The sequence below is a fragment of the Trachurus trachurus genome (assembly GCF_905171665.1).
Source record: "Trachurus trachurus genome assembly, chromosome: 7".
In the NCBI taxonomy this organism is placed as follows: Eukaryota; Metazoa; Chordata; class Actinopteri; order Carangiformes; family Carangidae; genus Trachurus; species Trachurus trachurus.
The window spans coordinates 18,887,608-18,909,770 of record NC_139901.1 but is presented as its reverse complement, the minus strand read 5'-3'; the positions used below and the strand labels follow the sequence as shown (position 1 = coordinate 18,909,770).

The 22,163-nt window shown below is 41.1% G+C and overlaps 3 protein-coding genes across 5 annotated transcripts; 2 read left to right on the top strand and 1 right to left on the bottom strand.

Moving 5' to 3' along the window:
* On the bottom strand, positions 1-13,196 carry dtx3 (deltex E3 ubiquitin ligase 3). Of its 3 annotated transcripts, none has more exons than XM_083974765.1 (5): positions 13,174-13,196; positions 9,406-9,542; positions 3,538-4,340; positions 2,015-2,232; positions 1-1,799 (listed from the first exon to the last, which is right to left on the bottom strand). In XM_083974765.1, the coding sequence occupies exons 2-5, from the start codon at positions 9,437-9,439 to the stop codon at positions 1,724-1,726; spliced, it is 1,131 nt and encodes a 376-aa protein (XP_083830891.1). In that variant the 5' UTR covers positions 9,440-9,542; positions 13,174-13,196; the 3' UTR covers positions 1-1,723. The 3 variants fall into 3 exon arrangements, with proteins under 3 accessions (XP_083830891.1, XP_083830892.1, XP_083830893.1); XM_083974766.1 differs by lacking the exons at positions 9,406-9,542; positions 13,174-13,196 and adding exons at positions 4,915-4,955; positions 5,219-5,328; XM_083974767.1 differs by lacking the exons at positions 9,406-9,542; positions 13,174-13,196 and adding an exon at positions 5,219-5,365.
* On the top strand, positions 12,516-16,142 carry ptges3a (prostaglandin E synthase 3a (cytosolic)). The gene is made up of 8 exons (XM_083974768.1): positions 12,516-12,708; positions 13,601-13,714; positions 14,973-15,042; positions 15,127-15,225; positions 15,388-15,477; positions 15,575-15,631; positions 15,784-15,811; positions 15,936-16,142. Coding segments are annotated over exons 1-8 (480 nt in total). The 5' UTR covers positions 12,516-12,706; the 3' UTR covers positions 15,956-16,142.
* Positions 16,143-19,866: 3,724 nt separating this feature from the next.
* mipa (major intrinsic protein of lens fiber a) lies at positions 19,867-21,115 on the top strand (the record flags this gene model as incomplete). Its single annotated transcript, XM_083974882.1, has 4 exons — positions 19,867-20,226; positions 20,473-20,637; positions 20,734-20,814; positions 20,930-21,115. The coding sequence occupies 4 exons, from the start codon at positions 19,867-19,869 to the stop codon at positions 21,113-21,115; spliced, it is 792 nt and encodes a 263-aa protein (XP_083831008.1).
* Between the last annotated feature and the right edge of the window lie 1,048 nt (positions 21,116-22,163).

The window sequence follows — 22,163 nt, the reverse complement described above, 5'->3', positions numbered from 1 at the left end:
TCCTCCTCGTCATGTTATGCATAGAAATGTTTGCACAGTAGCTTTAGTAAACTACAATCCTGTGTCCCAGAAAGATTTCAGTTGGTCCCTTAACTAAAATACAAAGGGGATGAAAACATAATAAAGGGGGTATTTGATTTATGGATCTGACCAGTCAAATTAATGACAAATTTAGCCATTAGCCAAGCGTGTTACTGTACTTAACAAAGCACTTTCACACATACAGCTTCATCCGTTTGAGGGTTTTTTCAGCAGTTGGACTACAAGAATGTTTATGAATGAGACGCTAATTTAACACACATTAGTATACATATTTTCATGAACTGTGCAGTATTTGTACTTAAAGCCAGATAGTATAGCTACAAACAAAATGCTGCTTACCTATCAAATAACACCGAATATGCCCGAACTGCTTACCATTAATAACATCATGCTTGATTTTTTTTAATTTTTTCTATCAAAAGTGAATATAAGAAAGGCACAACAAAATCAGTATCCCACCCACCCTAAATCAGATCAATTGTTCCCGCAACATTTTCTTTTGTTATAGTTTCACTGTGTATCATAGATTATCTATTCAGATAAACAGATTTACAACAGTTACCTCATTTTAAATGAGAACATTAGCAGGCAGATCTCCCAGTTTGACAGGACAGAGGCATAGATATTTAAAGAGCTTTTGTGCCTTTGATTTGGTTTAAGTGGTCTATATGCCCTTAACATTTGACATCGTCTTAAATCTGGTAATTAGATGAGCACATTACTAACAACTGAGGTAATGGGCTCAACACCTGGGAGACATCTTGGAATACCAGGGGTGACCAATGGCAAAAAAACCCAGGTGGAAGTCCTGATGCGTGTAATAAAAGGTGCGGCAATGATACATCGTTCAACATTCTGCCTTTTAAAGTAAAAGGGGGAGGGGGGGGGATCACACGCAAAGATAGAGTTCCAAGCAACTGACATCAACTCGTAGTCACCGTACTAATAGCTGATGGCGGCACAAACTGGTTTGCCCCAAGCACTCTTCCACACAGAGGAAGCAAAAGCCATGACTCCATCTTCACTGAAATACAGACTACCTTACCAAAGTGCCTGTGAGTGCTTTAGATTGCAATAATTTCAAAAAAACAAATTCTTTCTATTCGAACAGTGCTATTCTGTCATATAATCCTTACAACAAGTAATTAGTAACAATCAAATTAGAGACTTACTCAACAAACATTTCTGAGGAGATAAAACCACAAATGTGTGCTTGTAAAAAATAAAGGAATCCCCAGAGTAACAATAAAAAATAATATAACGTAAACTGTCTTTATAACATTAAACTTAGATTTCCTAAATAATATATAAGTACCATGAACGCCAACACCCCACGATGCTCTTAAATAAGTGCATCAGATATCGGTCCTATTGCCAAATGTGACAGGTAGAGGATTGTGTAATACAAGAATGCACTGCACTCAAAGTATTTTCTTCCACATGTAGCAATGGGTCAAGCTTAACTCTGGAGGAAAATGAACAAACAGAGGAACAGCAAGTGGAGTGATGTGGGCTCTGCTGCAGCATTAGACGCTCGTCTGCTGAGGGCCTTGTCTTCAGCTATCCTTTAATGGACGGGCAGTCTCAGAGCACAACCTGGAGCCGAGTCATGTCCACCGCAAGGACAAAGACACTCGGAAAGTCTTACAAAGTCCTGGAAGAGTCTGTCACTTTCGTGCTGTCAGTCCGCCGTGATGCCTTTCTCTCTGAGCTCCTCTGTCACTCGTACCAGGTAAGTGGGGTCTGGGTAGCCAAAACTGTCAGGAGAAATAAAAAAGGCATCACTGCATCTGTATGAGCTCAGCCAGCAATACTACCATCTAGCCAAGGACATCAACTGATTGCATTTCCTTGTCAGGATCTTCAATTACATCTGCCAGTCATGACTGAACCCTTTTTTCCAGCTACTGCACCTCTTAGAACAGTCGTTGAGACAATGGGCATTTACCTCCAACTAAAAGCTCATACGTACCAGCGGGGCCCGCCCCATATTGAGGTCTTGTGGTGAATGTCATTCCAGGTGATGACATTTTGCATGCCCGTAGTCATGGAGGTACCGATGGTGAAGATAAGGCGCTGTTCGAAGGCCCGGCGCAGCAGGCCCAGCACACGGTTCCCCTCGGGGCTGTCAGGGAGGTAGGCCACGCGGTCTGTTCCTGGGTATCGAACACCCGGGTTTGGGTGCTCTGGCTGTGGGCAATAAAGAGGAGGATCAGGATCAGTTTGGAGGGCTTTAAAGTGCTTTTAAAACAGTCATGTGTCTATTGGGATCTAGGACACCGTTACTACAATCATTCTTTTGTGTTCAAAGTTCAAGGAAAACTTAATTATCACCGAGGGGAAATGTGTTTACAGCCAGCACAGTGTCACACACATCCATCAAAACACATACGATATCACAGGCAATGGGTACAACAACATGACAACACCATTTCAATTTAAAGTGCATTATTCAAGAGGCCAATGGCAGTCGGAACAAAGGACTTTCTATGTTTAACTGTGTTTGCAACATGTTTTGTGAGCAGTACATCACAAGGAACTGTGAACACTGAAGTCAAGAACAGGTACGAGTTCATTCTGGTGTTGCTGTTGTACACACCTGAAAACTACATGGGGAATTCTACTGTTTTTGCACTAATACGTCAGTTTGCTTGTCAGAGGAAGTACTACTCATCCTGTAACAGTTTTATGACGCTCTCTGTGGGGAGGACATTTCACACTCAAGTTACTAAGAAGTGCTATTTCTGTTCACTTTTGTAAACATTTATAACAGAAAGCCTGCACGCAAACTGAGCACAAAGAGTTTGAAATGTGTTATCAGGGACGATCTAAAGAGAAAATACTATAGGTTTCATTATTTTAAGTATTTTTGGAGTAGAAAGGGACACAAGGTTGAGGTGCAGTATCAAATCACAGGAGTGTAGTGGTCTGTCAATGAATTTGAAAAAAACAACAGTTTTTTTTTATCCTGTTTTGTTTATTATTCGATGGAGATGGTCGCTTTCTCTTGTTTTGTTTCTGTGTATTTGGAGTTCAGTGTAACGGGGGCAGGTAAAGATTGTAACAGACAACAGATGGAAATTCTCAGCCACTGTGGCTAACTCTGGCACATTTACATTGATGGTAAAACTGACATGTTAATTAATGTGCACTGTCCCTGTTCAATAAATAAATGAAATGAATAAAATGAATTGAAATAAGTGTAAAACAGCTAGATATCAGTCAGGGTTAGAAAAGGAGACTTCACATGATTATTCAAAAAGATCTGATCATGTAAGTATCAAAGCCGCAATGCCACTAAAGAAGGAAAATGTTTTTAATGCCAATCTACATATAAATGTATTCATTTCCGTAAATCTTCAACGCAGTGGTAAAATTTGACAAAAGCACTGCCAAACAGCTGTGAGCTAAATTTCATTACGCTCATAGATGATGTTGAAAAGTAATTTATGTAACACTGAGTGGCACCTGCATCAGCACATGCTGTCTACTCACTGCCTGTAGGCCGGGAGGGAAGCTGTAGATGATGCAGATACACCCGAAGCCTTCATGACCAGGAATCTCCAGATCAGGATCTCTCTCTACGATCATTGTACCATTGGCCGGCTGGTTTCCAATCAGCTGACCGTACACTAGCCGACACACAGGGCACGCTTTCTTCACCTTAAAGGCTTGATCCAGGCAAGAGTGACAGAATGAATGGCCGCACCTCTCCAGGGTAGTCTTCGCTACTATTTCCCCCATGCAGATTGAACATGTATTGTTGTCCTCTGCCTCACTGTGCGAAGCCAAGCCGGAGTCCATGTCCTTCCTGTGTGCCTCCTCGTGGAGCATAGCGCAAGCCTCCTCGTCGGCAGGCTTCCTGAACCTCTGCTGCTGTCTCTGGGAGCGCCGGGGCTGGGGAGGTGGAGGCTGAAGCAGGCTCCCCTCACCGTTTGGCTCCAAGACTCCCACACAGGGTAGCAGAACCCTCTTCCTCTTGTTTCCCCCCTCCTGTTTGCTCATTTCTTTGCGGGCACAGCGGCATAAGTCAATGAAGGCTTTTCGTGTCTCACTGGAGATGGGTCCATCCATCACCCCAGCTCCAGCGGTCCTGAAGCCCTCCACCGGCTGCAGCCTCACAGCGCAGCAGCCCCCCCTCTCTCCTCGCCTAATGATACCAGCGCTCATCCCCTGCTTGCGCTGGAAGTCAATGAGCCAGGGCCGCCCGGCTGCAGCCAGGTAATCCCACACCGCCTGAGAAACCAGCACCTCATCACTGCCCTGGCCAGCACGCACACTCATCTCATCAGAGGAAACTGCACAGAGAGACACACAAAAGTCATTAGCATGTGAGCGTGTTAACAAAGGCATTCGGACAAGCACAATTTACACTTGTGTGAACATAAACACAGTTAACAGAAGTTGTGGCCCCTAAGCCCAGATGCACTAGCCAATACTGCTACTTTCAAATGCATTATGGGGAAATGATGCTATCTTTTGGCCAGATGTGGCTACAGGAGTGCTGATGATCATGGCTTTTACTTTCTTTTCTCCACAGCCAAACTGTGCAAATTTAGAAAAAACAAAAACAAAAAAACAATATGTCCACTTAAGTTGTATAGTTGGCGGTGTATCAGTGCATGACACAGTAAATCTGATCTATACATCTCTACACACATTAAACTAGCCTACTTGCAGTGGCTGCAGCGCGTCAAACACTAACAGGCAGTAACGCGGCACTGCTGAGGACGTATCAGCTGTTCAGAAATTCACACTGTAAACAAAGGGAAACTAAAAGCCCCCGTCACACGCGGAAAAAAAACATGAAAGCCCACACTGACAGGCGTATGCAAACACATAAGTGAGACCACTTTAGGGTTGAAAGGTTACCTTGCGATCCCATAAATCCCCTCAATTGCGAATAAAGCGTCCTGTTGAACAGAGAAAGAGAGAGGAAGAAAAACTGAAGCAGTGGTACCAGCAGCGTTATCACGGCTGCTCGGCGATGTAAAGACTGAGCCATGCTCCGCAGCAGCAGCAAAGGGAATACTGCGATTTCGCAACATTTGCTTTGCCTTTCATATATTTGGATGTCAACATTAAGCTAAGTACGCCTCCTCCCCCCTTTCTTTCCCTCCCCCCTTCCCTCCTTATCCGTCCACCACCACCCCTCAGGACCACTTGGATACCTCACCCTTTGCCGTAGCTAGTCGCTGCCTGTCAGGGAGGTTTCTGGCCGGATTAAAGAGCACCGTGCTCCATCGGAGGAGGAGGCCTTTCTTTCTGACGTGTTGCTGCAGTTTATCCGCGGAAAACGAGTCCTCTGTAGTTAGGACATGGTATCCCAAACATATCCCAAGCCCATGTCGCGTTAGGTCTTCGGCAGCCCTTCCCCGGCCCGGGTAAACGCCATCCAAATCCCGCACCTCGTCCCTCTTTCTCGCCTGTGTTTGCTTTCCTCGTACGTCCTTGGGCTAAGCAGCGTTAACACACAGTCACAAGCATTTGTAGTTCCTCTTCTCCTTATCTAGCTCCCACCACGCTAGCTGTGTGGCAGCTTTCTCCGGCTTGATAATATGCTCTGTGCTCTCACTCACTCTGTGTCTTTGCTTTCAAACCGTGTCCTCCCTGTTGACTGCTGCTGTAGAGGAGCAAACATACCCATCATCAATAAGGGGACTGGGACTTACGAGAAAATGTGACCAGGAAGTTCGTCACCGAGCTGACATGATTGGCTGACAAATGGTGGTTTGTATGTGTGTGTGTATGTATGTGTGTCTGTTTAGGCTGTGAGTGAATCACACTTTTTCGTCGTGATAACAGCTTTTTAATGATCACGCAGTGCACAACATTGTGCACACATGAGTCCGTCCTACAGCCCAGCGAGGGAATACCCACTCATTCATTTATGATGCTAATGAAGCTGTCTGTCAAATTACTGACACATAGGTATTTGTCATACACTGTAAAAGGTATTTGTTGATTCTTGTTGACTTAACTACAGCTTTGCATGTTTGTTAGTTGTGTTTTTTTTATTTATTATAAAGATGATTAATTACTGTACATGCCTACTTATTATTGCAACAACAACATCAATAATAAAACAATAATGATAATAATAACATATTATTGTTTTTTGCATTTTCCCCCTCTTTCTTTCTTTCTTTTCTCAATCCAGGTGGTTGTTTTGGTGCTCTCAGCCCCAAATTTTGTAATTAAGAGCTACTTTCACAAATTCAAGTTTTGTCCAAAAGTTGTTGTTTTTTTCCCCAAAATGACAGTGTGTTTTCACACAGACATTTAAAAGGGTGAAATGATATCCACAACAGTCAGTAAATCCATTTGATTGGACAGTCCACATAGAGCATTAAAAGCAGAAACATTCCCTCTACCAACACAACACAAAAGTCTCTGCTGCTTTTCACTCAATGCAGGCTGAGCTGCCTTTAAATATGAGACAGTTTCTGTATCAAACTTACTTCATTTGACTTGGTCTGTGAGTCTATTTAACAGATCTACTGGTCAAATATACTGTATCTTCAAATAACCAGCTATATTCAACACATATAAATAATTGATGACAGAAACGTCCAAAGAATTTCCTTAGTTTAAGTCATATCAGTCTTGGTAGTGGGCCTGTCATCATTGAGCCTGTAAACATCACTAGTGACTGTGTCTTGAGGGTTTCAGTGGAGAGTGAAGTGGAGATGGTTGATCACTTTTTCCTCTTTCCTTTAAAAACATTGCTGACTCAAGGACATTAGAAAAGTTAGAAGTCCCTCTCTAATCTGCAAAAACGCACCAGCAAGGCTTTTACTGAAACCATGGTATAATCTCTTTCCCTTTCTATTTTGGTTTTTGGTTAGATTTAGGATTTGCTGATGTGACAGTTGGCCCTGGCTGTCAGAGCCCATACACTTCGGATCACCCTGCTCGAAGAGCTTAGGCCAGCAGCATCACGCAATACATTTCACATCACTTCCCAACAAACACTTGATCAAACAGTTTCTTTACTTCTTTATATGTGTCATGTAGCCTAGTTATTGATATTTCAACTGCTTCTCACCAACATACAGTAGACTATAATATCTGGTGGCCTTACTCATCAAAGCATTATATTAAGATTACTGTAGGATTGCTTAGGTGTTTGCGTCAAATCTTTAATTACGTGTATGGCAGCTAAACAAAGCCATTTTTTTCTGATGTAGGCTATACGTTAGTTGAACCCTTCTCTGACTCACTAGCCTTCAGCAGGAGCAGTTTATGCCACAAAAATATTTGCAGTTATAGGTCAATTTAAGATGATTGTATCACATATTTTTCCTGACAGCACTACAAATTAAAACTGGCTTCTTTCATTGTAGTCATGCACAGAGGGAAAATAAAACAAATCTTACATTGTCATACAGTGATGTAGGAAAAATAAAGCCAAAATCAGATAACTCTTCCCTAAACTGATGATCAGAGTATCAGGATGTCATCATTTGAAACTTATTGAGAGTGAAGCTGTGGGCTAAGAGACCACCCCCCCCTTCCCAGATATTGCATCAAACGAGTTTTACATGAATGTAGGACATCCAGCAGTGAATCAGAAAATAAAGTCATATTCCAGCAAAGCTCCCATGGCTGCAGTCATAAAGGGCTGTTCCATTATTTATTGCATAAGCTGCTCCAGGATCTGTGTCTGGCTGACTTCATCGCAGCCATATTTGCCTACTATTTAAAGGAGAGATACCGCATATTAAACCTTGACAGATTAAGAGCTTTAAAGTTATATATACTGTACATAGTGTAAATTCTATGCCTGGGTGGATTTTGTTTTGAAAATGGAGGGCATAGCATAAAGGCTTAACGTTTCCCCTCTTAATTGAATTGTTATTTGTCAGAATTTAGTAAATTAGGAAGTTGTGATACTTTTCTGTTTCTACATATCTATTTTGGACCACAAAATTTTGAGCAAATGGAAAAGCCCTCCTTTTCATCTATGTATTAATGCTGTATTTTTATATTAGGTTTTTGCAGTGTAGCTATTATCTTTTATTTTGTTTCCACTTTTGACAGAGGTTAATAGAGGGACCTGACAGTGTATCATCTTGAAATTTCCGACCAAGTCGCGGACTTTACTTACACTTTCGTCAGCTTACTACGGCGTGTACAAGCTGCGATTGGCTGCTCCTCCTGCTCCCTCTACCTGACTGGTGGAGAATCTTCAGTCGCAGTGGATTTTGGCAAATATGATTACAGGCTGTAGGTGGAGCCAGAGGAGTTGGATTTTGTCCTAAATTACCCATTTAATGTCCAACTATCAGAATTCACAGTTCCAGCAAATATGACTGAATAATTGTTACCAACTGAAGCTTTAATGCTTGCTATTCAGTCATCTTACTAATGACTTACTATAACTGGTTAAAAAAAGTGTAAAACAATTAACCAGAGTTAAAACAATCTGAACAACACCTGTGATTACAATAAGGATGGCTGCTGAAAGCAATCCGCTCAAAGCACAACATTGCCAAGGTCTTAGAGTATGACTGTAGAATCTTGATATGATAATTTGAAATGACATATTAAACTTTTTGAACAGTAAGATCCTAATGAAGTCGACGGGCAGAAATGTTGGATCGTGATGGGGCAAACAAAGAAAGCTCAGTAACTGCCGAGATGTGAGGCTTAACAGATAATTATGGGTTCACTATTTGACAAGTACCAGGTAACTGTTGCCCTTTTAATCTAATGTGTTAAAACAGTTTATAGATGATTTAATAAATTACCATTCATACATCCTTTGCAAGGGTAGTTGTATTGTAAAGTGGTAACTAGTTATGCCATCTAAAGCTTTGTCAACTGATCCTATACCACAGCCAGAGCGTACTGTAGTATGCTTGACTAACTCTATGAATGAATCATTACAATCAGGCCAGTGGGTAAGCTGACCACTCTGAAGACGAAATTAGGTTTTAAGATCACATTAATGCATCCAAATTATGGCTTATTATCTGCCAGTAAGAGTGCTAGAAAAAAAAAACAGCAGCAAAGCTGTTAATTGCCCATTCAAATCACATCTAGCTGCAGAAAGCTCCTGGAGGTAATTCAGATTTCACTAATGTCTTCCTTTTCCTTAATAATGACTAATTAATGTGACTAGTTCATTGTAAAGCTTCTCTCCTCACTGGCTTCAAAGTGCAGGTGCAAGCCTTCGAGGACAGTAACACATTTATATTTGGAGAAATCTGTCATATTAATCAATACACTGACTGAAAGGGGCCACAGCAGACACTGTAGGAGTATTGAATAAATCATCAGACATATCTGCCAAATGATCCATAAAATGTTATCCATAATAAGTAATGCTTAGGCCTCCCAACTTAAAAATGTACATACCTTTTGCACTTGTTGGGCCCCTACAGCCTTTCATGCGGTAAAGTAGAACTCAGCCCCACATCATCAGTATGTTGTCCATCCATTATTTTTCTCGTCTCCCACAAGGCTTGTCACTCTTTTGGCTCCCATCTCTTCTTCTTGAAAGGGCAAATGTCCAGCACAGGGTGATTAGAAGTAGAAACAAAGAAGGATTATTACAGTACAACCTACTGAACTATCATCTGTGTCTGTGCCAGGCATTTCTAATTTGTCTTGTATAATTGACACACGCCCCATCCTCTTTAACATCTCTTCTCATGCTGCATCATTACACATGCAGAAGCAGCCTGGCATTGTTATTCTACACAAGCTATCATCTGTGTCATCTGTGGCTCAATCCACAGTGAACATTTGCAACTTGTCTGATGCTGCTTCTCCCTCCTTCCCTGTTTTGGTTCTTTCACATGCTTCATAAGCAGTCAAACCTCATGACACTGCCTCTCAGCCTATCACCAACCAATCTACTGATCTGTTTATCTTTCAAGTGATCTGTTATTTTCTGTCATTGTCTGCTGCTTGAATGCTTTGGTCCTCATAGAAAACCACCACACTTGCACCAGCAGGTGCATCTGACAGCCTCTAGCCCTATAGGGACCTGAACCGATAAGCAGATCCTCACTGTGATATGATGACTGATAGCGATGCTTAAGAGGCATCTGTTAATATCCCAGCTGAGAAGCAAGCTGTGACGGGAGATGCTTTGGCCTCAACCACTACATCTGTGCTCATCTCTTTTGAGAAAAGACCACCAACCATAGTCATGTGTCTTTTGCATCCAATCTACACTGGCACTCTCTAAATCAACAGGTTTTTTTTTCTTTTGTTTGTTTTTCATTGGTCACCTTTAACTTATGCAATGAACCTGACTCATTATGTTTTTCCTGCCCTTCTATCATTCTTTATAGGAAAACATAAACATTCAATATTCAATATGCTTCGAATTGTATTAGGCATACCACAACCTGATATAATTTAATCATCTTTTTTTACACTTAGTGTTAGCCCCCATATATTATTATTTTTGCTAAGTATTAGGCTAAATAGCCTAAAAAATGCAAACTAATATTTGTTTAAGTCTTAAAACTACATTTTAATAGAGGTAAATTATGTTTTGTGACCCCTGGGTTGGTGTAAACTTCAATACGTACGGTCGCAGTCAGTGTTTTGAGTCAATATCACTATAGAGTGCCTTTGGTGTCCTCATCAGAATCACTCAGTCATCATGAAAATATAGCAAAATAATGAAACTCTGAGGTCTTATTATAAATGGCCAAACATTTACTCACATATTGGTATAATTATAATTCACATAAAATATGTTCCCTTTATTTTATACCGTTTTCTTGCATTGGATGTACGTGATTTTGGCATGTCCCACACAGTGCTCTGCTAACTACAGCGTGTGTAATAAGTGCTTAAATGATACTAAATTAAAACTTTTTTTACATGGTTTTATTGTCCACAACAGCCTATTTGAGAAAAACAGTAAGTTTGATCATGTATATTCTATTTTCATAATTATATTGAACATTTTGTGTGTGTCCCTGAAATCGCTGTCCACCCTGTCATTTTGGGGTAACTGCCCCTTTAAGAAACCCTATGATGTTTTCAGAGACATTACTACCATCATTTTGTCTTTCTTCAATGGAGCCTGACACAGTGGCTAGTTGCAAAGTAAGTATTTACACATATATTTCGTATTTGTTCTCGTATTATGTGTGCAGTTGGATGTTGTCAAGCTTAACATGTCCACTCTGTCATAGTGAAATATCAATTAATATAAATACCTTTCAAAAATTTGAAACATATTTGTTAAAAAGTACACAGTCAGCTTGCTAACTGAATCATGTTGCTAACTGAAGGTCCACCATGTGCTCATTTAATGCTAAAATGATCTTAAAATGTCCACCCTGTCATTGTCCACCCTGTCAGTACAGTACTGTAAACCTCTCATGACAGGGTGGACATGGTTCATGACAGGAAGGACATGTGCATAATTTTGGCCTTATGCTGATAATGTTACACACTACTATACATTTTATAACAGTACATGCTGTACTGTACATAGTAAGAGTGGACAATATGGACTTTTTTGGTGATATTATTACAAATTGTGTTTCAGGCAAAGGCGTCAAGGGGAAAGCATTCGAAGGAGTTCGAAGAGGAAACTGAAAAAACAGCTTGCAAAAGAGAAAACTAAAACTGAGAAATATAAGAAGATTCAATTGTTCAACTGGTTTCCCCCTATATGGGAAAAAGACCTCTGACATTTTTTTTTAACATAATTTCTTTTAGATTTATTGCATTTATGAGTGTCCACCCTGTCATGCCCAATGTCCACCCTGTCATTGTCCACCCCGTCATTTTCATGTTTTATTAAAATAAACAAATTATTTTCACAAGTTATTGAAACCTTTTGTGTGATTCTGTTATAAACAAAAGAGGGCCAAATAGAATTGTTTGAAAGTTTGACCAGATATCTTTGTTGTTAGATTTTATTTAGAAAAGAAAGTGCAATTCTCGCAGATTTTATAGAGAAACAAAGAGTTTGCCATCATTTCATTAATATCCAAATACTTTTCCCATTAACTAAAATATAGTGTTGAGAAAGGGACTAAAAAGCTTTCTAAAAATGTATATTTTATAATCACTATGTAATTACAATGTATTTATTCTACTTTGAATGTGTCCATGACAGGGTGGACATATTTCGCTGTTTGCATATACTTTGTTTGCTTTCAGTAAATTTCTAAAAAGTGTGGGAGCTTGACCATCATGCATTTCTAATAGCATAACATCTACTTAATACAATAAATATGAAGTTACATGGAAAATCTCAGCTTTTTTTTTTGGAAATGGGGAAGTCTCAAAGGCACCTTATAGTGATATTGACTCTTTTAATAATCCAGATGGTACTAGCCTCACTCTCCTCATTATCAGACTGATACTGTCAGTAATGGAATGACTGCTGGTGGAGCTCTCGCACCGCCCTGGAACGCCGAGCACACATTCTAGAATTGTCTCCAACGGTTTTGGCCCGTGCCCACGCTCCATCATGCAGGCGGGTGAAACGGTACGTCACGAGAGAACGACGAAAGCACGCGATGTTTGGAGAAACACCAATGCATCTGTTGTAACTGTAAACGTTAGAGTTAGCAAACTGTTTTGATTTTACTCACCGGCGTTTTCCGGGCGCTACTCCTAGGTAACATTGTTATCTATATCGTGGTCCAACGAGGGATTGTAATTACTAAAACTGAAGATGTAAGTTTTGCAGTCACTGTGCAATCGGTAATGGTCGTTGCTAACTAGCTACAAGTCCAAGCGGTAGTGTGGATCAGACGGCTAGCATTAGCTAAATGAATTAGCACACGAGTTAGCCGGAGCGGTAACACGGATGTCGAGAGTAAAAGGCGCAGTACGTCGCTAAATCCACAATAACATTTACGTCAGTCTAGCAAAATTCAGCGACACTACGTCCCACAAACTGTTAAAAAAATGTTTCTGTACGTTAGCTCAGGGATATTCAGCTAGCAGGCTAATGTCAACCAACAAGACAAGGATAACGTTAACGTTAGCACTGAAAAAGCATGGTGTCATGATTAGCATGGGAGATTTGCTTTAGCTAACGCATGCTAATCTCAATTTTAGACGTGCGTTAGTCAGTGACAACGTTTGTCATACCGGGGAATGTTGTTTTCCCGGTCAGATATATTTCTCTAAACTTACATTCAAATGACGACACAGCTCACTGTTAATATAATGATTCCCGAAGCATGCTAATGTAACGTTGCTTGTAGCCACGGTGTATGTGTAGTGTCTTGTAATGTTAGCCGGTGCACCAATTTTATTAGCGGTTAAGTAGTTAACTGGTTTTGCTTCTCGACAGAGAGATGAGGGATAGTACAGAAGCTGTCATGCTAATCTGGAATGAATGAGTGAAGCTCTCGTCAACGTGATTCAAACGTGACCTCATATGTACTGCACCCTGCTCACGTGTTCCACCAGAGCAGAGTGAGCACCCCTGGCTGTCAGAGTGATGTGCCCAACTAATATAAGTCGACGGGAAACTCTTGGATAGTTACCATGTCAGATTAAATTGAAACATGAATCATGTTGAATTGTTGTAATTTTACTCTCTCCTCTTTGTCATTAGGCAGCCTGCAACCGCAAAATGGTATGACAGACGGGACTCTGTTTTTGTAGAGTTCTGTGTGGAGGACAGTAAAGATGTGAAAGTCCATTTCGACCAGTCCAAATTTGATTTCAGGTAAGCTGCAGTAACCACGCATCAAATTGTAATATTCCTGAGAATATTCCTTTTCTCAAAAGTGACTTAGGGCCCAATTTCCCAGAAGCATAGGGTATACATCTAGACATTCCAGAGATAAGACATGTAAAGAACTTCTTTCAATAATTGGTTTAATATTTTCGATAGTTGTGACATTTATCCATCTTGAATAAAAAAAATTATGATTCTACAAATAAACAAATATTTGTTTATTAATTTAACCTTTGCAAATACCGGACCATGATTGGGTTTCAAATTAGTTGTGATGTCATTAAATCATCTTTTTGGGGTGTGTACAGAAAAAGACATTCTCCTTCAGTAGATGAATGGGAATACAACTGTTATACTTAGATCCCAAACAAACAACCAAGTTTAAGTAACCCTAAAGTATAAACAAAATTTTGAGGGCTCCAGACTAACTTTTTTTTTTACCAGGAGCACAGTGGCCCCTAACTTAAAGCAGAAGTAAGCGATCCGGTCGTTTTGGCTACCGGTAACTTCCTGTCAGCGGATGGAGTTAGCAGTCCCCGCCCTCGTCCCTACGTCACCGCATGCACGTGCATCCCTCGGCTGCACACACAGAAAGGACCGCCCCTTTATGCCGTTCTCTCTCCTCATTGGATAAAGGTTGTAGGATACAAGGAAAGTGTTCTCCTCGGCTTACAGCAGAGCAGAGTGACTGACAGACCCGTGTTTCAGACCAAACACTCTATATAAGTGATTGCTGTCGGAAGATATAACTATTTAAGACTTATATTAACACAAACATTCCGCTTACTTCTGCTTTAAAATTTTAGGAGCGCAAGTAGAACATTTAGGGATGCACACTGTAAATTGACTTGCAAAACAAATATTCCCATTTCCTTTTTATTCATGGTCCTCACACACATTGGCCTGACACCTGTAATGACAGATTCCAGATTCTTTGAGTCGCCCCTCCATGTTTCACCAGTGTTTTTTTTGTTTTGTTTGGTTTTTTTAAGGCAAAGTTGCTGGTTGCACATGCGCAAGTAGATATAAAATTTACTTGCACCGTCTCAAATTTTAGGGGCAAAATGCCCCCATTTAGGGGCAGTCTGGAGCCCAAGGATCGCTTCGATGTTTGGGGAAAATGGGGCCCTGATCTGTGCAACAGTGTATGAGCAGAATGATGAAAACACAAATAATGTCTCCATTTTCTGTTGTGGTTGGCTGATGTAACTGGAATATCATGATCTCTTTTCATTTCATCATTCAGCTGTGTCAGTGGAACAGATAATATCAAGCAACACAATACAGTGGAGCTTTACGGGAAGATTGACCCCAAAGTACGTTTGTCACTATTCATCGTTGAAGATCTACAATGTGTTTTATCCTTTTAAAGCCATTATCAAACGCTCTTTTCCATGCAGGACTCCAAATACAGACGCACTGACAGGTCTGTGTTGTGTTGTTTACGAAAAGCGGAGGCTGGGAAGTCATGGCCACGACTCACCAAAGACAAGACAAAGGTAATTTTTACATTTTGATAGTAATTATGTCAGTCTTGGTAATAAAAATGTGTTATGAATACCATGTCACTTAGCTGAATAGCTAAGTCAATATCAACCTTGTGAAACACTGAAATATAGTAATTGTCATATTTTGATTTAAACACTTGCATCATCTTGTAGTGCAACTGGCTGAGTGTGGATTTCAATAATTGGAAGGACTGGGAAGATGACTCAGATGAGGACCTGTCAAGTTTTGACAAATTCTCAGAGGTAAAGATATTGAACATGCACAGTGCCTGAAGTGTGAATATGTCCAGATGTGCTGTGTGCTGACAAGTGGATTGTCGTCTCTTGTGCATTTCTCCAGATGATGAACACCATGGGAGGGGATGATCTACCTGATTTAGATGGTGCAGAGGAAGAGGTATTTTTTTTAATACACATTGTACTGTTTTTTAAATCTGGGTTATATCTCTTATTCCAGAGACAGGCATTTTATTTGAAGAAATATAAAACAGAAACTTAAAAGGTTAAACAGTGTGGGACGAATTGTAATTTTTTTGTTTGTTTTTGCAGCATGATTCTGCAGACAGCGACGATGAAAGTGAGTACAAAAGAGCAGTCTTAACAATTTGTAATCGAGTTTTTTATTTTTTTTGTGTGAATGATTACATACAAATTTGATGCTGCTCATACACATCACATTTTGAATTTTGTCTCTGTTCCAGAAATGCCCGACCTTGAGTAGATGAATACAGAAGCCACCCCAGTAGTAAACAAAGCGAGTTATACGGCGGTTGAAGAGAGAGACTAGGCATGAGTTGGCAGCCATGTTGGAGAAGAAACCTCATCTCTCGACACAGTTTCCAAAGCGAAACCCCTCCAGGGAGTGACAGGGAGTGACTGTTGGATACAGACATGCACAGAGATCCATAGCGACATACAGTGCTGTGCTTTGCTGTTCTGCATGGACAATTCTGTTCAAATGAAAATGTTATTGTTCATTGACTAATGGGATGTGCTGATGTCTTACACCTTCTCTGTCTTTTTTTTTTCTCGGCAATGTCAGGTTCATTAATTCAACATTGTGATTTCTAATGAAAAGACAAACTCAGAAATGCCTATTTTCCAAAAGAAGTAGATTTTTTTAATGGCAGATTTTCCCCTTTAATGTTTGTATTGTAAATTGCACTTATGTTTGTTAATTTAAAAAGCAGGAGGTTTCGCTTGAAATGGGTTTTCCAATCTATGCCAATATTTCAACTATTTAACAATTTCATTTTTAAAAAACATCTCAGCATTTAAAATAAACGGATATGCTTGTGCAACTTACAGCTTGTGTTGAGATTATGGTAGTAGAGTGATACACTCTTTGCATATAATGACACCGTTGCAAAGTTGAGTTTGTTTCTGCCATTACAAAATATTGCACATTGTAGCAGAATACACAAGTTAATTTTCTTCCATATGCATACTGTGGTGAAAGCAGAAATCCTATATAGTCTACCAAGAGTTTCCCAAGTAGTATAAAACGGTACAGTTTAAGTCGCATACAATAGAACTATGCTTTGGAGGCTTGTGTGTTTGATTCAATATGTGAACACATTTGCGTATGTCTTATGCTGTGGGAGTTTGGGTATAAATTTCTAATAAACTGACTGTTGAATACAAGGACTCTCCTCATGGTCATCGTGGCCACAAAATATTACAGTGTAAAAGAAGGTAGACAAACATCGGCCACCTGTCAAAACTATTTTCATTCTCTAAAGTGAAACCATGATAAGGTGCTTCAACAGCAGGAATTACACAAGTGGTAATCTTCGAAAGTGAGTCCTGTCTTTATTCATAGATTGTTTCCTCACTGTCCTGTGGTGAAATAATAGAAACAACGTTTTTTTTTTTGTATTGCTAGAAAACTGAAAGGTTATCATCGTCTTGATTAGTCAAACCCAGACTGCGGCCAAAAATCGTTCCTCATCTCTTTTACCTTGGAATTGTTCTTGGTGCCCATATGGAAAGGGGAACAATTACAACAGCTTATGGCACTTTCAATCTACAAATGAACACGACTGTTGCATTAAGACGGGAGGGTAAAATGTGAAAGAAATGAAAATTCACTCTGTAACCACCGTGTAGTGCTAAGACTTCACAGCACTGTTCTCACTTCTCTAAAGTTACACAGGGCACTTCAGGGGCTTCCCATCATCTCTGTACTTTTACACTAAGACTAAAAAGGGAAATGGTACTCTAAAAGTTCATGATGCTGTAAATTTCCAGTGTAAATTATTTGAGATGTTGCTGTGTGTCATTTTTTTCTTTTTTAAATTGTGGCAACTGCCATACGTAAAGGAAAAAGAGGCACAGAGGCAGTTAGCAGAGATATCCGCTGATGCCCATCTGATTAAATTTCATTATCTATCAAGGCCAAAGGTCATGCATGGCCATATGAAAGATAGATTATTGTCAGTGACAATAAGATAACAAATGCACTCGATCTGTTTGTTGTAGTCACACATTCTCTACATACTGTAATACATGTTTTCACCACAGTGTGGTGAGTGCAGGCCAGAGTTTCTACTCTACTGTGAGATGTTGAGGGGCTGCATCATGTTGTGTATGTGTCAGCAGTCTGGACCCAGGGAAGAGAAAAATACAATGCAAGCACCTTTTCAACACCCTCCCCTGTAAAACTAAACTGTGGGCTTAAACCCACAAAAGGTGGCTTACCACCGACGGAGGGAGTCATAAGAAGGACATAATACTCATGACAATAGAGATGCACAAACTGGCAAACTTCATAAAGTTTCAGCATCAGAGCGACGGCATATTAACAATATCTCTTTTAAGGAAAAAAGTGATACTTTCTCCAGCCACAATCACCACTGTCCACTGTATGGTTGTGGTTCATTATATGGTGGTCGAGTTGGTTCACTATGCTTTCCCTGAATGGGAGGTACAAGCAACAACATCCACTCGTCAGGCTACTGTGAGACTGATAGAAGAAATCACCATGAACATTTGTAAAAATGCAACTTCCAAAAGCAACCGACATCCTTTGAGGCCTGAAAATGCACGGTGGTCGTCTTTGAATTCCCCTGATATTGCTCCACTCTCTAGTATTTATGGCCTACAGACAAATATATATATATATACCGGTATATCTGTATGGACCAACCGCCCAATGGAAAAGGGAACTCACAGATTCAACAGTGGCAGCTAGACAAACAGATCATAGAAAGCAGCAGAAAGTGTTACTGCCAGCATTTTGTTTCCATGCATAAAGGGGGGAAAGCAGTGAGTTCAGCATAATCCTTTCAGAGGGCTGCGGCCATCCCTCTGGCTGCCCTGGTCAGCATGATGCTCCAGTGCAGAAGCTCAATGCCAGGCCCTGCTCTCCCCTCTTCCTCTCCAACCGTGGATTTTCCATCGCTTTATCTGACCTGAGCCTCCAAACCCATCCAGCACATACAATGTAAAACTCTAGCCTAATCAGTTCTGCTGCCATGAACCTAATTTGTACCAATCCAGAGCACAAGTAGAGAAATTGAGAAATTGCTCGTGCTTTGCCGATCACAGCTTTGATTGGAGTCAATGTGAAATGGTGATTGCACATATCAGCAGAGACTGAATGGAAGATGGAAATCGAGTGAATGGTTGAGATTGTAATTTCATTTCTACTGTGCGTGCAAAGCCTACCAAAAAATATCAACAAAAAAAAGAGGCAAAAGTACCAATGTACTCTACTTGTACCAGCCCTCCAATGCTAATATGTTTTCAGGTTTGAAAGTCTGCAGCTTCTTGAGGGAGGTTTTCAGTCAGTGGTGTTGTGAATGTGATTTTCCACCACTCTCTTGGTGCTTTAACCAGACTGTTGGTGGCCTCCAGGGGCTAGATCTTCACCTCCTCTAGTAACAGCAGCCCCTGAAAAACCCTGTGTAAATGTAAAATGCTGCAAGCCATGTACTGGCAAAATAGCATTGCTTCACCAAACACATTCTGTTTACTTCTCTGCTGTCCATGATCACTAAAGGTAAACCACCATGTCCCACTTTCTGAAGTACCCTTTTAAACTGAGGATGCTGTATTTTTAGAGCTTTCTCACATGAATCCTGTCAAGCTCAACTTTGATTGTTTGAGCAGACAGCGAGGTCAGGGCAGGAGAAGGGTTAAATGATTTTGTTTTGATTCGTAGTATTGTGCACTAGCCCCTCCCCTGAGATCGCTCCGGGCCCTGTGGTGTTATAAAAAGGCCTCTGAGCTCCCCCTGCTCTGGTAAAGAGGCTGAATGTCTGCAGGACATGCTTAACGTTTGTCTATCCATGTTCTTCTACTAACAACCAGCAGGGTTGGCACATAGATGCACAGAGACTGGCGTGTTGCTCCACTCAGGAGCTCTCTATGACAGAAATCAGAATTCAGTAGGCAGAGCAGCAGGTTATTGACAGTTACATGTTGAGTAGTTTATGTGTTGTTGCATTTAGCCTTAGAGAGGTAATTTCTGTTTGAGGGCAAATTTTGTCATTAGCTTTTTTGTGTTTTTGGTCTCAAACAATCATTACTGTGGAGAAGCAGGATCTCCCATTAATTGATTAGTTTGTTTTTTCTTTTGACTTTTCATCCCTCCATTGCTTAGAGGTTGTTTTTTGACCTTTTGACACCATGTGGGAGTTCAGATCTATGTCTTTCTGGCGGGCGGTGTTTGCTGAGTTCTACGGCACCATGTTCTTTGTGTTCTTTGGACTGGGGGCAGCCCTCCGCTGGACGACTGGGCCCCATAATGTCCTCCATGTTGCCTTTTGCTTTGGGCTGGCGGCTGCCACTCTCATCCAGTCCATCGGCCACATCAGTGGAGGTCACATCAACCCGGCCGTTACCTTTGCCTACCTGATTGGCTCTCAGATGTCCCTGTTCCGTGCTTTCTTCTACATCATAGCCCAGTGTCTTGGCGCACTGGCTGGCGCTGCAGTGCTCTATGGGGTCACACCCGGCAACACGAGGGGAAACTTGGCACTCAACACGGTAAGATTACTGCAGGAAGTCTCTATTTCCATAACTACAACTAGGCAGAGTGGTTCCCTCTGTTGTATCATAAATATTACATGATTTTTTTCAAATACAAAACAAGTCTAAAACCAAACAAGTCCAGTATAAGTTCATTCAAAAGAAAAAAGAAACACAATTTGTATCTATGGGAAAACTGTATCTGCATTATACATACAATACAACAGTGTTAAAATTGTTGCAATCTTCCCTATTGTCTTTCAGCTGCAGCCAGGTGTCAGTCTGGGCATGGCCACCACCATGGAGGTGTTCCTCACCCTGCAGCTCGTTGTCTGCATCTTTGCTGTGACTGATGAGAGGCGCAATGGGCGCATGGGTTCTGCTGCCCTCGCCATCGGCTTTTCTGTGCTCATGGGACATCTTCTTGGGGTAAGAACTAATTTGGGGGTCAAGAAAAACAGCTTGCCACACTCGAGGATCGAAACATTGTATCACATCATATATTTCTCTCTGTCTCTGACTTAGATGTACTACACTGGAGCTGGAATGAACCCTGCAAGGTCCTTCGCCCCCGCTGTCCTGGTCAGGAATTTTGTCAACCACTGGGTAAGATGGTCATATCTGTAAATCTGTTAACAGAGAAAACTCTTCCAAATCATAACAATGTGACATCTTCAAAATTCACATGTTCTATACTTTGTTATTTCTTTGTTAATGACAGGTGTACTGGGTGGGTCCCATGATTGGTGGTGCAATGGGTGCTCTGCTGTATGACTTTATGCTGTTCCCCCGTATGCGTGGTCTGTCCGAGAGGCTCGCCACACTGAAGGGCACCCGGCCCCCAGAGGCTGAGGGCCAGCAGGAGACCAGGGGAGAGCCCATCGAGCTCAAGACACAGGCCCTATAAGCCTGGAGTAGAAGATTGGCTTTCTGACCCCCATCCCTCACCCGTCACGCCTCACTCTGCACCCTCAGTTCCCGGTCCATTCTCAGCCCACTCAGCGTTTTCTGCACACATACCTCCTCCCCGCCTCCACAAATGTTGTTAACACAGATCCCGAACTCCTTGTTGTGCATCTAGAACTGGACCTACTGAATTACCATGAAGGGGCACCCACACCCTGACCACCTCTCCTGATTTCCCATCAACTCCTCCTTCCTCCTCCTTCTCCTCCTCCTTCCTCTTGGACTGCAGGACAAAGATGGACGGTTAGAAGAAGACTTGCCACTGAAGAAAGCTCCCTGTGCCCTGTGGTGTGGGGAGTCAAGTCACTCCTGGCTGACCAGGTGGCTACAACTGCTCAGGACAGGGGCCTCTCTATCTACCTTTCCTCCCCTTTCTCTCTTTTTCTGTTTTCCTCCCTATTTTGTAGTCTGCTAGGAGTGAAGCTACAGTAGAGCAGTGGACTTCTGCATGCTTTTCCATTTTGATCTAGTGTGATCTCACCCTTCGTTTTGTTTTGTTTCATGAACTTTGGGTAAATTACATGTACGTATTGTACTTTACCAGTATTTATTTGGCTCACATTCTTTTTTTTTTCTTAGTTGTATGTGTGTGTGTGTGTGTGTGTGTGTGTGTGTGTGTGTGTGTGTGTGTGTGTGTGTGTGTGTGTGCGTGTGTGTGTGCGCGTGTGAGAGAGACAGAGTGAGTGTGCATGCATGTCCGTGTGCATGTGTATGCTTGTTTTAACTGATCATTTATTTTTCACTTTTAATTGCCACGATCTTTTGTCTGTATCAAATTATTATTATCATTATTATTATTATTACTATTACTATTATTACTATTAGTTTGATTTATCATGCAAACTTATTTTAGGGAAAGTTGCTGCCTTTATCGTGCCCTCACTGATACTGCAAAAGTTTAACTCACTAGTTCAACAGGTTCCATGTTTAGAATAATCCCCTTTTTTTATCAGATGACAATCATTTCTGCCTTTGAGTCAAATCCTGAA

What these genes read in the sequence shown, in the direction of transcription:
- dtx3 (XM_083974765.1), bottom strand. Translation starts at nt 9,439, where the DNA reads ATGAAAGGCTGTAGGGGCCCAACAAGTGCAAAAG. An exon ending in GGGCCCAACAAGTGCAAAAG is followed by an intron (nt 4,341 to 9,405) that starts GTATGTACATTT and finishes CTCTCTGTGCAG; the next exon opens with TTTCCTCTGATGAGATGAGT. An exon ending in TCCCTCCCGGCCTACAGGCA is followed by an intron (nt 2,233 to 3,537) that starts GTGAGTAGACAG and finishes TATTGCCCACAG; the next exon opens with CCAGAGCACCCAAACCCGGG.
- ptges3a (XM_083974768.1), top strand. An exon ending in CAGTCCAAATTTGATTTCAG is followed by an intron (nt 13,715 to 14,972) that starts GTAAGCTGCAGT and finishes TTCATCATTCAG; the next exon opens with CTGTGTCAGTGGAACAGATA. An exon ending in TCACCAAAGACAAGACAAAG is followed by an intron (nt 15,226 to 15,387) that starts GTAATTTTTACA and finishes ATCATCTTGTAG; the next exon opens with TGCAACTGGCTGAGTGTGGA.